Genomic DNA, 15,283 nt, shown 5'->3' with positions numbered 1-15,283 from the left:
TGTTTCACGTCGTTCCAGTTGTGGCCATTGCAGGCCCTCACTTGGCCTTGTGTCTCCCAAAACTTCACCATTATAGGTGTTTTTCCTTTTCTCTTCGCTCTTCCTTACTTTCTGGCACTCTGTAATCAGGTACAGCTCGTATATCCTTTGCTTCAGTTCTAGAAGAACCATTTCTTAAAGGAGCTATCTTTTTTAAAATTTGATGTGTATTGGTATTTGTCTTCTTACAAGTCTGTGCCCACAGAGGCCAGAGGAGGGCATTCAGATGTGGGTGCTAAGAATCAGACGTAGGCCCTCTGGGAGAGCAGCCTCTCCAGGCAAGCTGTCTTATTTTTGGAGAGTGACACTAGCACCCAGCTCAGCTGAGAGTGCGGAAGTACAGGTGTGCAGACTCACGCATACAGATACTGAGAAATAGACCTTCATGTCTCTGTCTGTATATCAAGCTAACCATAAGTTTACACTGACACCGGCTGTGATTTTAGCTTCTGAAAAAAGCAAAAACAAAACCCCACAGCTTACACTAGGAACGCAGCCTCTGGAATGGCACTTCCTACCCTGAGCTACCACTCTGGTGCTATAACGAGCTGTCACAGCACAGGATGGCCCCAGGCAGTCTAGCTGATTAGCCATTGGATGGGGTACTACGCTCACTGCTCAGACCATGAACTGCAGCAGTCTCTCAGTCGAACACTGAACACAACGGGAAGAGGCAGCCTGAGGGGGTCAGGTCAAGCTCCCGGCACCTGGGCCTGTGTGGCTTCTGGGAATTCTAACTTGTATTCTTGAAAATTTTCTGTCTAAATTCTAGGAGGAAGAACGCCTAAATAAACTCAGACTAGAAAGCGAAGGCTCCCCTGAAAGTAAGTGTCTGAGGGGGTTACCAGTCAATCTGTGATGGGCTGGGTAGTTGTGGCATGGCGGGAGAGTGGGGAATTTCACCCTGATGCAAGCTTGGGCCAGTTTATGTTTAGTTTTAAGCTATGAACACCACACTAAAGCCTTACCCTTTCTCTCTGTTTGGGACTAGCCTTGTCTGAGAAACAAGGCTAAGGAAGCAGAAAAAAACCTTGCTCTTATGGACGGACTAAGGGCAGATGACACTCGCCTTGTGTAGGTAGTGGAAATGTGCCTACACATAAAATTAAAACAAAAAAGATAGCTCTTTAAGAAATGGTTCTTCTAGAACTAAGGCCACACTCCTTCAGCCTGGTATCTTCTGCCACTTGAAGTTTGAAGGGCCGTCAAGGATGCCAGTGGTTATCAGTTCTCAGGGTGAGAAGTGTTCTGCATGCACGTCTGTGCCATGTGCCTGTTGGGTGCGCCAGGAGACCAGAAGAGAGTGTTGTAGCTCGTGAAATAAGTTATTACTACTTGTGAGTCACCATGTGGGTGCTTGGAACCAAACCAGATCTTCTACAAGGGTATCAAGTGGTCTTGACCACCGAGCCACTGAGCTGGCTCTGTAGCCCCTGTTTTTTTTTTTTTTTAATAGTTGTTGTTGTTATTATTGTTGTTGTTGTTATTATTATTATTATTATTATTATCATTATTATTATTAGAGACACCGGTCTCTTAGCTGGCCTGGAATTCAGTATGTAAGCCCGGCGACTGGCTTTGAACATGTAGAGATCAGCCCGCCTCTGTCTCCTGAGTGCTGGGATTAAAGGTGTGTGCTACCCCACCCAGCTCTAAAGAATTTTAGAAAAAGATTCATCGTATCTAACCAAACGTTTGTTAGAAGGAAGGTCTGTGAGTGAATATATAACGTTCGTGGTGATGGTGCCTGGCTGGAACAGCCGCCCGTTACACACACTGCTGGGAAGCACTAGAGGAACTCGTGGTGTGGAGCCCCATGAGCTAAGTGTCCCAGTGGCAGGCTCATGCAGGTCTTGGGAAATCCTCTGTGAAGTACATTACGAGGTGAGGCTCGTTCCGAATCGCAGCTCTGCCATAAGTACAGGAGGAGTAGCTTTAGACTAAAGAAGTGGTTTCTAAATTGTGTTCTCTGGTCCCTCAAAGTTTCCCAGAAATGCTTTGAAGGGGTAGATCTCGCAAGAAGCTCCACTTTGATATAGATCTTGTGTTTTACACACCTAAGATTCTGAGTGTGTGTGTGTTTGTGTGTGTGTGTGTGTGTGTATTGTGTTTTAAGTGAATTTAAAAAAAAAACTGGAGTGATCACAGATTTAGAGAAATCATCTTACAAGATAAAAACCTAGTCTCTAAAGAGGATTAGTGGAGGCAAAGACCAGCGTAAGGAGCCACCTGGATGAAGACAATGCCTGCACAGATCTGAACTGAGCCTGTGGAAACCACACAAGGGTGAAAGGAGAACCCTGACGTCATAAAGGACTGACGTCACAGACTTGGGACCTCCACACTGAGCCACAGCACATGTGCCTGCCTCCACATCACATCAGCAATAGTAGTGATGACGATGATGATGATCACATCAGCAATAGTGATGACGATGACGACGACGATGATGACTATGATGATGATGATGATTGTTTTGTTTTTAACTTTTGCAACAAGGTTTCAAAATTGCCTTTGGCTGGCCTGAAACATACTACATAGACCAAGCTAGCCTCAAACTCACAGATATCCTCCGGCCTCTGCCTCTAGAGCGCTGGGTACCAACATGATGACTGGCCCAATAATAAAGTTCTGTTTTGAAAGCCACCTCTGATATTTAACCTAACTTTTTTTTTTTAGTGTTTTTTTTTTTTCTTGGTTCTTTTTTTCGGAGCTGGGGACCGAACCCAGGGCCTTGTGCTTCCTAGGTAAGCGCTCTACCACTGAGCTAAATCCCCAGCCCCTTTTTTAGTGTTTTAAACTTGGCATAGTTAAAAAAAAACAAACCCTTAAAACATGGATTTTAGCATGCTAGACAAGGCTTTAAACTTTTTTTTTAATCATAGTTTCCTGATGATAGGGTTCTTCATGCTGGGGAAGGAAGTATACATTTTGCACTGTGAAGAAGTTTAAATGTATTACAGTTGGTGTCTTTTGGCTCTATGAGATGGGCTGGTTGTTGTTTGTTTGTATTATTAATTGGTTTGGGAATCAGCCAAGTGTTGATGAGAGCACTGATAACACAGTTGGCCTGGGCACCAAAAACTGAACACCACCTCTCTGCCCAAGACTGTTCTCCCCTCTTGTGAGGGGCTGTGAGGCCAAGCCTTTCTGTCGACAGAATGAGTGTCCACATCTTCCTGTCCTTATCCTGCTCAGCTCCTAGCTTATCCCATCAACCTGAAGACTGCCTGTTCCCCAGGCTAGAGTCTTTCTTCAGAAGACATCCTCCATCTGCCTCTGCTTGTACGTGGCCTTCCAGCCCATCATAAGCTCTAGGAGGCAGGGCTGTGCTGTCCCTGTCTTTGTGTCCCCGTCATGCCTTTCACAGTGTCTGGTACATTGTGTTCAGACAGGACTGGCTCCATGGATATACGACCAAATGTTAGAATTGGCTTTTGTTTTCATTCTTCCTATTATGTGAGCCAGTTTGACCTGCATAATCTTAAAAAAGCAACAAACAAACGAAACTCAAAACCCAAAACCAAACAAACAAAAAACCACCCAGAGTGCCAGAGAAGAGGAACTGTGTTAGCTAGAGCAAGGGCTGAAGGGAAATAGATTTCCTGCGTCCACAGCCAGGGCTGCAGTCTTTCTCCTGAGCTGGTCACGGCTGTGAGTGGAAGGAAGCGAAGGGCCACCAGGTAAAGGAGGATTAGAGTTGTCTAGTTCAGGGCTTCCCTCCTTTCTTCTGGTTCCCGTGGCTCACTGTCCTGCTTTGCTTTGCAGCTCTTACCAACTTGAAGAAAGGGTACCTGTTCATGTACAACCTCGTGCAGCTCCTGGGCTTCTCCTGGATCTTTGTCAACCTCACAGTGCGGTTCTTTATTTTGGGAAAAGGTAAGGATGGAATTTCATCTACCTCAGCTGAGGTGGCTCTCTCTGCCATGGATGTGAACAGATGCCCTGACCTTCCTGCCCTTCCTGCCCTTCCCTGTGCTTTCCCCACACTTGTTTCCAGATCCTGGTGGAGGCTGACCGGAGCAGGCCCAGCGCTTTCACTTTTCGGATGTGACACATGGCATTGAGTTACTAACTCCTCATGTGTCTTCATCAGTGAGGAATTTCTGGGGAAGAGCCACTAGGGTGGTTTTGTGGAGCATTTAGAAAGCTAACAGTAGCATAAACAACAGGAGGCTAAAATTAATGTATAGCTTGTTTCTCCTGTTTGATCATAGCAGCTTGTAAACAAGCACTCTCAAAAAGATTAGAGAGAATAGAGTTTCCAGTGGTCTGAGTTAGGTCAATTGACTGTTCAATTTCTTTTGCAAAGTAGGTATGGGGAAAATAAAATTATAATAGAAAATGCACACTGTTTGAGAAGAGACATGAACTCTTTTTTTCTTTTAAAGACTTTTACAGATGGTTGTGAGCCACCATGTGGTTGCTGGGAATTGAACTCAGGACCTCTGGAAGAGCAGTCAGTGCTTTTAACCACTGAGCCACCTCTCCAGCCTGAGAAATGGCCTCTTGTGGAAAACCCCACTGTCTGACGCTGGATTCTGCACCTGCGGGTTGAGGCAGCTGAGCTGCTTAGCTGAAAGGGGAGGAGCCATGAATTGTGTGTGTGTGTGTGTGTGTGTGTGTGTGTGTGTGTGTGTGTGTGTGTGTGTGTGTGTCCCCGACACTGGACTCCGGGTAGCACACTGGCAGACTAGAAAAGCCACATGCTTTAGTCCCCTGTGAGCAGCAGCCCTCATGAGGTCCCATGAGAGAATGGGGAAGTCTCGGCTGGCGCAGTTACTCTGAGTCTGGCTTTGTCATCCTGGAAGGAAAACAGGGACCTTCAGGTGGATGGGCGCTCACGGTGTCACCCTAAGGTGGCAGGTGGATGGGCGCTCACTGTGTCACCCTAAGGTGGTAGGTGGATGGGCGCTCACTGTGTCACCCTAAGGTGGTAGGTGGATGGGCGCTCACTGTGTCACCCTAAGGTGGCAGGTGGATGCTGAGGGTTTTGGCGAGACTGCTGGCTATAGGGCTGGCAAGAGGGCTCAGAAGGTAAGGGGGCTTGCTGCCAAGCCCCAAAGTCTACCTCCACCACCCACGTGGTGAGGTGAGAGAACCAACACCCAGAATTGTCCTCTGCTAACCACCTGCACACCATGGCATGTGTGCAGCCACACATGCACTACATGTCACAAAGCATCATAAGACATTGAGGCTATAAAGTGATCCAGTCCAAAAGCTGTCAAGTGAAGCTGGCCTGCTGGCTAATTGGTGATCAGTTTTCACCTGTAATTTATATTTCCTATGGACCCTCTTAACTGAGGGTTTAGATTAAAAATATATAGATAATGATTGTATCTGCCCATGGCTTTCTTTTTTGTTGTTGTGGTTCGGTTTTGGTTTTGTTGGGAGCATTTGGAGATGCGTGTTGCTGTCTCAGTGACTCAGAGGTGCTGTGTGTGTTCTGCAGTCAAGGGCTAGGAATCCCCCACGTTCTCCAGGGTGCAGGACAGAGGATGGTCCTGCCTCGAATGTCAGTGATGCCTGCTTGGGAAGTACTGCAAGGAAGAATGCAGAAACAGTGTGTGCAGGCAGGGCTGGTAAAGATGGGGAGTGCCTGAGGCATGTGTGAGCCTCACAGCCCTGCCTTGTGTGAGCCTCACAGTCCTGCCCATGTGTGAGCCTCACAGTCCTGCCCATGTGTGAGCCTCACAGTCCTGCCCATGTGTGAGCCTCACAGTCCTGCCTTGTGTGAGCCTCACAGTCCTGCCCATGTGTGAGCCTCACAGTCCTGCCTTGTGTGAGCCTCACAGTCCTGCCCATGTGTGAGCCTCACAGTCCTGCCTTGTGTGAGCCTCACAGTCCTGCCCATGTGTGAGCCTCACAGTCCTGCCTTGTGTGAGCCTCACAGTCCTGCCTTGTGTGAGCCTCACAGTCCTGCCCATGTGTGAGCCTCACAGTCCTGCCCATGTGTGAGCCTCACAGTCCTGCCCATGTGTGAGCCTCACAGTCCTGCCTTGTGTGAGCCTCACAGTCCTGCCTTGTGTGAGCCTCAGTCCTGCCATGTGTGAGCCTCATTTGGTCATCTTGAATTTTTATCAAATAATTTATTGAAACAGTCTGTACTCTTATTAGACCATTTATACAGTAATGCACTTAGAAATGTTTCAGAGGACAACCTTGTGTTAATAAGGCCTTTAAAAATTGTTACCTCGGGGTTGGGGATTTAGCTCAGTGGTAGAGCGCTTGCCTAGCAAGGGCAAGGCCCTGGGTTCAGTCTCCAGCTCAAAAAAAATAATAAATAAAAAAGAGAAAAAGAAAAAGAAATTGTTACCTCTTTTTAGTTAGGATAGATTCTCAAAATTCTAAGAATTATTAGTCCTAAGGTACAAACACTGTGAAGGATTTTGAAATCTAATTTTAAAGATTAATTTATTAGGGGCTGGAGAAATGGCTCAGTAGTAAAAATACTGTCTGCTCTTCCAGAGGACTTGGGTTGATTTCCAGCAACCACATGGTACAAATGTCTATAAGTCCAGTGCTAGGTGACCAGATACCTCCTCTGATCTCCCATGGCCAGAGGGAGTGCATAGACGTATGTGCAGGCCAAACCACCAAACACGGTAAAAACATAGTAATAATAATAATAATAATAATAATAATAGTAATAGTAATGGTGATAATAATAACGATGACGATGATGATGAACTTTTGAAAAGATTTAGTTTTTAAAAGTGCGTGCATGTGTGGGAATGTGCAAGTGAATGTTCCTGTGGAGACCAGCAGAGGGAGCTGGAGTCGTAAGTGGTTGCGAGCTGCGGGGTATGGGTGCCGGGTACCAAACTCAGGTTCTCTTTCCGAGAAACGTGTGCATCTCCCTGCAGAGCCATGTCTACAGCCTTCCTGTAATATAATTTTACTCAGTACTTTTATCTTTATGTAATTGAATTTTTGATTGCCCATATAATATAGATGTTAGAGATTTAGCTTTAAATTAGAAGAGGTAATCTGAAAATAGTTACCACGTTGTCTTGTACACAGATTGTTCTCTTCAATAGATGGTCACAGAATGGAAGCCAGGCATGCCTTCGTCTTTGTTTCTAACCAGGGGAAGGAAGCAGGGCCTTTGTGCTCACGCTCTGGAGATAGAGGGGCTCCTTCTGGGGGTCCTGAAGCCTGTTCCGCATAGGGTAGAAGCACGAACCTTACTTCATGTCTGTTTTCTGTCCTAAGTTCTCTTCCTGTAAGGCATGGTCTCAGTGGAGAAGCTGCCTCTGCTAGATGACATGAACTGACCGACCATCATGTATGTTTGTGCCCTAGAGTCCTTCTATGACACGTTCCACACCGTGGCTGACATGATGTATTTCTGCCAGATGCTGGCACTAGTGGAAACCCTCAATGCCGCAATTGGGGTAACGAATTCCCCGGTGCTGCCTGCTCTCATCCAGGTATGGAAGGGTTGCCTGTGAGAACAAGCGGTGAAGGATTTCAGTATCCAGTGGGCGGGTCCCAGTGCGCCAGGCTTCAGTTACTAAATACTGATTTACATAGGCTGCTCTGTAGACCAGTTTATCCTCAAACTCAGAGACTCTCCTTCCTCACAAGTACTGAGGCTGTGCACCACCATGCCTGGCCTTGAAGGGAAAATTTAAAGCACTGGTATTTTCCAGATCATGTTTTCACGTGGCTGGCCTGTTTTGTTATTTATTACACTTTCATGAAGTGATAAAATTATAAAGAGCTTCTAACCTAGGGAAGTTTGGTTTTCAGGCAAGAGCAGAGAAGCCTTCTCTTGATTTGATTAAGAAATTCCTGCTCCCCTGCTCTTTCTGCAGTGTGCTGGTGGCTTTAGCTGCTAAAGGTTCGCAACTGGAAATGGTTTTGTTTCCTCCAATACCTCTCCGCTCCCTGTCAGTTATTATCCTTGGCCTGCTTCTTAGCAGGTCACATACTGTGAGGAACACACTGCCAACCACAGAGGCAAGCCGTCGGGCATAGTTGCCGCTCTCATCTCAGTGCTGATTTTGTGTGCACTGTGTGCTTGTCTGTCTGAAGTAGTAGTCAGCACAGCAGACTGTATTATTTATGGGTTTTTCTTCCCTTGGGAAGAAGCTGTCCATTTAGTTTAAAAAGTAACTGGTAGGAGTTGGGGATTTAGCTCAGTGGTAGAGCGCTTGCCTAGCAAGCACAAGGCCCTGGGTTCGGTCCCCAGCTCCGAAAAAAAAAAAGTAACTAGTAGTGTGTGACATTTTATCTTGTATGTGCAAACTATGTTAAGTAAGAATTCAGGGTTTGTTGTTGTTGCCAAGTGTAAGGGACAGACTCAGAATCACCTTCTGTCTTCAGGGTACCTTTCATGTGGGACATGGTGGGTACGAAGCTTCTGGGCCTGGACAAGGCTTATTTTGACATGGAAGTGGGGGCTAAATTTGCCCCAGGTTGGCTGAAGTACTTATATATCGAGGGGTTACTAAGCATCGTGAGGGCAGGAGCCACTCAAGTGAACAGCCCCTGGATTCTGGGCAGGAACGGTAGGAAAACAATGGAGACAAAGCCTAGGAGGCAGGGGGGTGAGGAGAGCAAAGAGTCTGGCCCGGTACTTAAGTAGCTCAGGTGGTCTGGTGAAGACATTTTCTGTATGAAATAATCATGGGCCAGGAGACTAAATGTGCTTGCTTGGCTCTGCAGAAACACTGTGGAGAATTCTTTCTGAGGAAGCATGGCAGGTTAGGTAGCTGGGTGAGGAAGCGCACTGCTAATGTGGATAAGGAGGGAGCTACTTAGTGATGAGTAGGTCAGAAAGTGAAGTGGCTTTGGGCATGCAGAGCTTAGCTTCACAAGGTACGGAGATGTGAAGCAGAGAAGTGAGACCTCTCTCGTAGAGCAGATTCCAGAGAGCTGCTTGTGACAGTGACATAATTACACTTGTGCCCCCCTCCTCCATCCCCACAAGTCTTGTCACAAAACCTGTCTTAAGTGTCGGCCTTCCTAGAGGAAAGGGACAGACTGTGAGCCGCATAGAGTAACCCCAGCACGGAGGCTAAGGGGAGGGTCTTAAGTGTAAGGCCAGCCTAACGTAGCTGGTGAGATCTGCCTCAACGAAACAAAACAGCAGACTCTGAGACCTCCAGAAGGATCTGTCATACAATTCCCGTCTCCTTGCTGTTTGCACAGTCCTCACACTACAGACCTTAAAGTGATCCTCAGCCACTGCTACCCTCAGACTCCAGACGAGTCTGTTAAAATTACCCTCGGGAGCCAGAGAGACGCTCAGTGGTTAAGGGCATAAGTTGCTACTGTGGAAGACCTGAGTGACTACTCCCAACTACCTCAGATTCCAGTGTTAAGAGATCTCTGCCTCTGGCCTCCAGAAGTACCTGCATTCACATACACATTATTAAAAATAAAATGAATCAAGTTGGAGAGATGGCTCAGAGGTTAAAAGCACTTCCAGAGGTCCTGAGTTCAAATCCCAGCAACCACATGGTGGCTCACAACCATCTGTAATGGGAACGGATGCCCTCTTCTGGTGTCTCTGAAGACACATACATGAAATAAACAAATATTAAAAACAAAACAAATCAAAACATGGAGAGTCTAAAGTGGATTTAAGAAATAAAATAAAATGATTCTTTTTTTTTTTTTTGTTCTTTTTTTCGGAGCTGGGGACCGAACCCAGGGCCTTGTGCTTCCTAGGTAAGCGCTCTACCACTGAGCTAAATCCCCAGCCCCAAATAAAATGATTCTTATAAAAAACTTTGTCTCAAAGAATTTACAGATTGGTTTCCAAAGAAAATGGGAGGCTTCCAAACAAAAATCATAAAACCAAAGACACAAGACATTTGTACAAGAAATAGCAGAAGCAGCAGTAGGAGGAGCCATGGTCATCACAGCTGTGAGTTAGGGCTTGCAGAATAGAAAACATCCCTGTGGCAGTTGGACTGTGGAGGCAGGTGGATCTCTGTGAGTTCCAGGACAGCCAGGACTACATAGCATAACCTTGTCTCAAGGAAGAAAAAAAAAAGAGGTTACATCTATGTTACAGTTTACAGAAATGGCTGGCTGGCATGGTGATGCATTCTGGTACTGCAGCTGTTCTGGCGTTGCGTGTGGGTTAGTTTAATAAATACAGAAACAATTACAGAGGAATACATGTGGCATGGGTTATGAACTGCAGAGTGCTAGGCACACGAGTGCTGGAGAGACAGCTTAGTAGTCAGGAGTCCTTGATGCCCTTTCAGAGGATGAGTTTGGTTTCCAATACCCATGTCAGTGGCTCTCAACCATCTGTCACTCCAGCTCTAGAGTGTTGAATGCTGCCTTCTGGTCACCAAACCATCCGCATACAAGTGGCACATATACACATACACATAATACTCCATGAAATAGCATGTTATGTAGGTGGCATGTACCAGCACTAGGCTGTGTAGACACGCAGGGAGTGGTGAGCACAGGACAGTATTGCATACAGTAGAGCAGTCACTGTGTCTGTGATGCTCTGCTCCTTACTGCGGGCTGTGGAGGCCCCCATGCCCATTGGCAATATCCTTTATACTGTGTGTACGTGTGCGCGTGTGTGCGCGCATGTGTGTGCGCGCGCATGTGTGTGTGCGCGCGTGCGCTTTTGATACTGGAGAAACAAGATAACAACTCTGTTATAAAGGATCTGGTAAATGTGCTTAGGAAATACTAAGTCACACAGAGCAGAATTTAACTAAAAGAACGAAATGCTCCTGGTTTTCTCAGCAGGAGGAGCACGATTCTGCCCTGCAGGCAGGATGACCCTGGGCAAAGCTGTCTGGGAGAGCAGCCCTTGTCTGTCTGGAGACAGCTATGATAACCAGTCCTTGGGACTTCTGTCTCTGTGAAACATGGTTATATGCTCAAAGTGTAACTTGGGCCCTACAACCATACACACTGCTGGGTTTCTACTCAGTCTGGCTCCCTTTGTACATCAGCCAGAACCAGTTTTGCGCTTGTATTAAAGGTCTTTTCCTTTATTAAACCCTAAGTGGTGGAGTGGCTTCTCACTGGGGAGGCATCTTCTTTCACTCTAATGTACGTTATGTAGATACATGCACAGAGAAGTACCCCTTTATCTAGAAAGACTGGTTTGTAACAAGGGAGCATGAAATGGCTCAATGGGTAAAAGCTCTAAGCCTGATAACCTTAATTCAATTCCTGCAAGTCAGGAGGAGGAGAGCACTGACTCCTGCAGGTTCGTCATGGCATACTCCCTTCACCCACCCACAGTGTAAGACATTTAAAGACTAAAAGAGGGAGCATGTGTAAGTGCATGCATGTGCTGTGGGTATGCAGACAGATAGGTAGGTATGTGCACACACAGATACATACAATATTTAAATTTGCCCACTCTTTTGGATTTTTTTAATAGTTTCTTGGAAGAAATTTTATTCTGTTTCTCGTTTTCGGCACCATGGAAGAAATGCAGAACAAAGCCGTGGTTTTCTTTGTGTTTTACTCATGGAGCGCAATTGAAATTTTCAGGTGCGTACAAATGCTTGCTCACCGCTGGAGTGTGTGCTGCTGCTTTGCCTGGAGTTTCATTTGGTTTGGGACTAGGATTACACATGCGAGGATCCCAGTGAGCAGTGCGCTTTGCAGTGCTAAATCAGACCGTTTTAAAGCGCAGATTAGAGCCCAGACTGTAGGGCCCAAAGAGAACCAAAGAATGAAAGACCCATTTCATTACAAATTCAGGGTCTCACTGTTGTGTTGTAAAGACCCAAGGCCCACCAGGAGGGAAGGAAGTACTTGAAAAGGAAGACAAGGTTGAGGCGGCGATCCAGGCTGGATGGGTTAGTTAAGAGCGCCTTCCTGAGGGCACGGTAGGTAAGCGACTCTCATCTTTGATCGTAGCTTACCTAATTTTTTCACTCTTAAGGGCTGAGGCAGGAGGATTGCCATGAATTTGAGGTCAGCCTGACCTATACACTGAGACTTTCAGAAACAAAACAAAAATCTATCCAATTGAGCAGTGTTCCGTTTTTAACCCGTCATCCATACTTCCTGTTTTCCCATTGTGTCGCACGAAGTGGGGCATCCTCAGCTGGGTTTGTATAGTGAGTTTGTCAGGGTTCCTGGTGCAGTGGGACCGGGCAGTGATGCTTGCCTGAACCATGTTCTGTTGTGCTTGGGTCTGTACCCTCCTGCATGCTGGACACAAAGATTTGAAACAGATTCAAGGTCTTTGATGATAACATTTTGAAAGAAATTGATTTCTTTGATTTTTTATTTTTATTTTTTATTTTTCATTTTTGAGACAAGGTCTCACTTTGTAGCCTTGTCTGTCCTGGGAACTCAGATCTGGCTGCCTCTCCCTCCTCTGCGATGAGACTTAAAGGCATGCACTACCATGCCCAGTGTGATGTCTCTTTAAGACTGAGCATTTCTGATTCTAGATTAGAGGGTCTTGTATAATTTTATAGAATCATTCATTTATCCAGAGGCAGTTTGGCCTCTCTACCTACTAGGAACATAGATGAGAGCTAGGAGTAGGTCCCAAGCACCCAGCATGAGGCAGAACAAAGAAGGTTCCTTGGAGAACACACGGCGCCTGTTGGTAGAATTCACAGCTTGGGGAGGTGGGATGGCGTCTGATGGGAGTTTGTGAGGACTGTCATTCTGTTCTGAGCCACGTGCTACAGGTGGAGGGCTAACTGGTATTTGAGAATGCTCATCTAGGGTGGACTTTGACTTCTGTCCCCACAGGTACCCCTTCTACATGCTGTCCTGTATTGACATGGACTGGAAGGTGCTTACGTGGCTTCGTTACACTATGTGGATTCCCTTATATCCCCTGGGATGTCTGTCAGAAGGTACATTTAGAAACTTTAGGTTCATAGTATAGCTCTCAGAGGTGCCCATGTGGCTAAGAGGCTGGTTTTCTCTCTGCCAACCTTAGTTTAATCAATATGGTGTTGAGACCTCAGGGATTTCGTCCTGATGGCCTCTTTCCATGTCCTGTGTGTGTGACTGTTCCCGAGACATGGGGTCGCATTGCAGAAGGTGTGGACGCTGGGTGCCCCTGTGCTGCATGCTTTGAACTTACATGCTATTCTCAGTATTCCAATGAGAGAGTTTATTAGTAACTTCATTTTATTATGACAACCCCCTACCCAGTAGATCGGGCAGGAGCCTCCCCCAAGCCCCCCATTCTATAGGTGAGGAAGCAGAAGCCAGTGCTGAGCTGTTCTCAGCAGTCTGCTGACAGCCTAGAGGCAGTGGGAGAAGTCTGGGAGCTTTCTGTACTTGGGGGAGGAAACATCTCCTGCAGCTCAGGCTGGCGCTGTGAGGCCTGAGGTGCCGGGTGCTGATGCTGCAGCCTCCTTCCATTTGCTTATCACTCTCTGTTTTCAGCTGTCGCAGTGATCCAGTCTATTCCAGTATTCAACGAGTCAGGAAGGTTCAGTTTTACTTTGCCATATCCATTGAGGATGAAAGTCAGATTCTCCTTCTTCCTTCAAGTTTATCTTGTAATGTTATTTTTAGGTAAGTACTACCTCTGTGTACATGTCGTGTTTCAGACAGGATAGCTAAGTGGTTCAGTTTTAGCATCCTTATACTTCTACTTCTGAAAGAGTGGCTGGGGAAAGGTTAAATTTGCGCTGACAGACACAGGAGAGAGTATTCTGCATATGGAAATCCTTCTCTCAGGTCTGCAGTAGCTGAGTTGTGACTGCTCGGTCAGTGGGGGTTGTCATATATGTGGATATTGAGGAAATACATACATTATCTCCCGATGGACCACTAGAGCCCTTTTAACAACAGCCGGAAATAACTGCTGCCTCCTCTGACCTGCTGGGGCTGAGGAGGAAATGGAGCTGTGGCAAAGGCAGGAGGTAGTGATGGCCTCTGAGCATCGAGGTTGTCGGGAAGCACCCTGCTCATCATGACCATCTTAGGAATTTAGGTTTGTGTCAAACACAAGTTCTAGATTTATTTGTAAATGCTAAGAACTAGGTTTACAAGAAGTAAACCTTAATTCCTTGAAAGCCATCGTAACTCAGAGGAGTCCCTTTACATGTCAGTATTCGACTTGGTAGATTTAAATAAACACAGCTTTATTAAACGAGAATTGTTATCAGTTTCTGACGACCAACAAGTGGCCTGGGAGGTGCTTTTGGTTCCAGGATTTAGACTCAGCCAGAAGCCTGCTAGGACTGTGGCTTGTGTAGATTCGGCCTTCTTACAGCCAGAGCATAGTTCTGAGCTTACTCTTGTCACTGCCACAGACCTGTCCATGTGGCTGCTCCTGATATGACTAAGAGACACCTAGGGGCCACAGCACTTTCCGGGAGGGACACTTAACAGTAGAATTGCAAGCCATAATTCAGACTGGCAAGGCTCAGTACAAGAAAAGGGAGGGAAGGGGTCAATAATGAACATCTCAGAGCACAAGATGAACAGTACAAACATCCTGAGAAGTTAAAAAGCCAAGTGATCTCCATCGTTTACTGTGGGAGATTACACCACTTAGGAGGTCCCCGATCTATCAAGACAGCCCTGTGTGCTGGCTGACATTTGCAGTCACAGCAGCAGGGGGACTGGGGCTGGAGGACTGCCCAGGTTCAAGGCCAGCCTAGGCAATAGAGTCAGGTCCTGTCTCCAGGGAAGAGGGGGCATACTTTAATATGCACTGACCCTATTAAGCAACACTAACAAAAATCGATAATTGGAGAGTATGTGCATGTTATTGTTCAAAATGAAGTCAATCCAAAATGCACAATTTTGGGTCTTAACCAGGTAGTGTATGTTCATAGGTCAAGGAATTTTTTATGCACATTCTTTTTTATCCCTGTTGTACAAGTGAAGGAACCAAGGTGAGGCTAAGCTACAGAACTTAGTGGTTAAATAGAATTGAAACTTGCATTGTACTTCTAGACTGCAGTTTACTATGTTTTCGTGAAGAGCCTTCCAGCTCTGATTTGGGCATTCATTAAATGTATACAGAGGTTGTGGGGAACAGGCAAAAAAAAAAATCTTGAACTTAATCATCTACGTAGGGTGAACTGTATTGATAACCATATCAATATTAAAATCTGTCAAAACATTCGACAGTCAGAAGAGCAGATTATAGGCATGAGATAAAGTATGGTTCACTAGACAAGGGTCGTCTTTGTCTAGACCTGCGTCAGAGGTCGTGAGGGGCTGGACCACCTCTAGCGCTGTGCTGCTGTGGGCTAAGCTGCGTCTGAGCGGCAGGTCAGAGCTGAGGCCGAGCCACACAGACAGA

At 46.3% G+C, this 15,283-nt stretch overlaps 1 protein-coding gene across 2 annotated transcripts in view; it reads left to right on the top strand.

Moving 5' to 3' along the window:
• Nucleotides 1-15,283, top strand: part of Hacd3 (3-hydroxyacyl-CoA dehydratase 3) — a 37,260-nt gene that overhangs the window by 20,213 nt on the left and 1,764 nt on the right. For both annotated transcript variants that reach the window (XM_063265158.1, NM_001106831.1), the window contains exons 5-10: nt 812-863; nt 3,808-3,918; nt 7,348-7,475; nt 11,423-11,535; nt 12,760-12,866; nt 13,408-13,539. In XM_063265158.1, the coding sequence (XP_063121228.1) occupies nt 812-863; nt 3,808-3,918; nt 7,348-7,475; nt 11,423-11,535; nt 12,760-12,866; nt 13,408-13,539 (643 nt within the window). The remainder of the gene's footprint in view (nt 1-811; nt 864-3,807; nt 3,919-7,347; nt 7,476-11,422; nt 11,536-12,759; nt 12,867-13,407; nt 13,540-15,283) is intronic.

This window comes from Rattus norvegicus, chromosome 8, assembly GCF_036323735.1.
Source record: "Rattus norvegicus strain BN/NHsdMcwi chromosome 8, GRCr8, whole genome shotgun sequence".
NCBI classification, from domain to species: Eukaryota; Metazoa; Chordata; class Mammalia; order Rodentia; family Muridae; genus Rattus; species Rattus norvegicus.
Note: the sequence above shows the minus strand (reverse complement) of the source record. Positions and strands in the feature narration are given on the sequence as shown.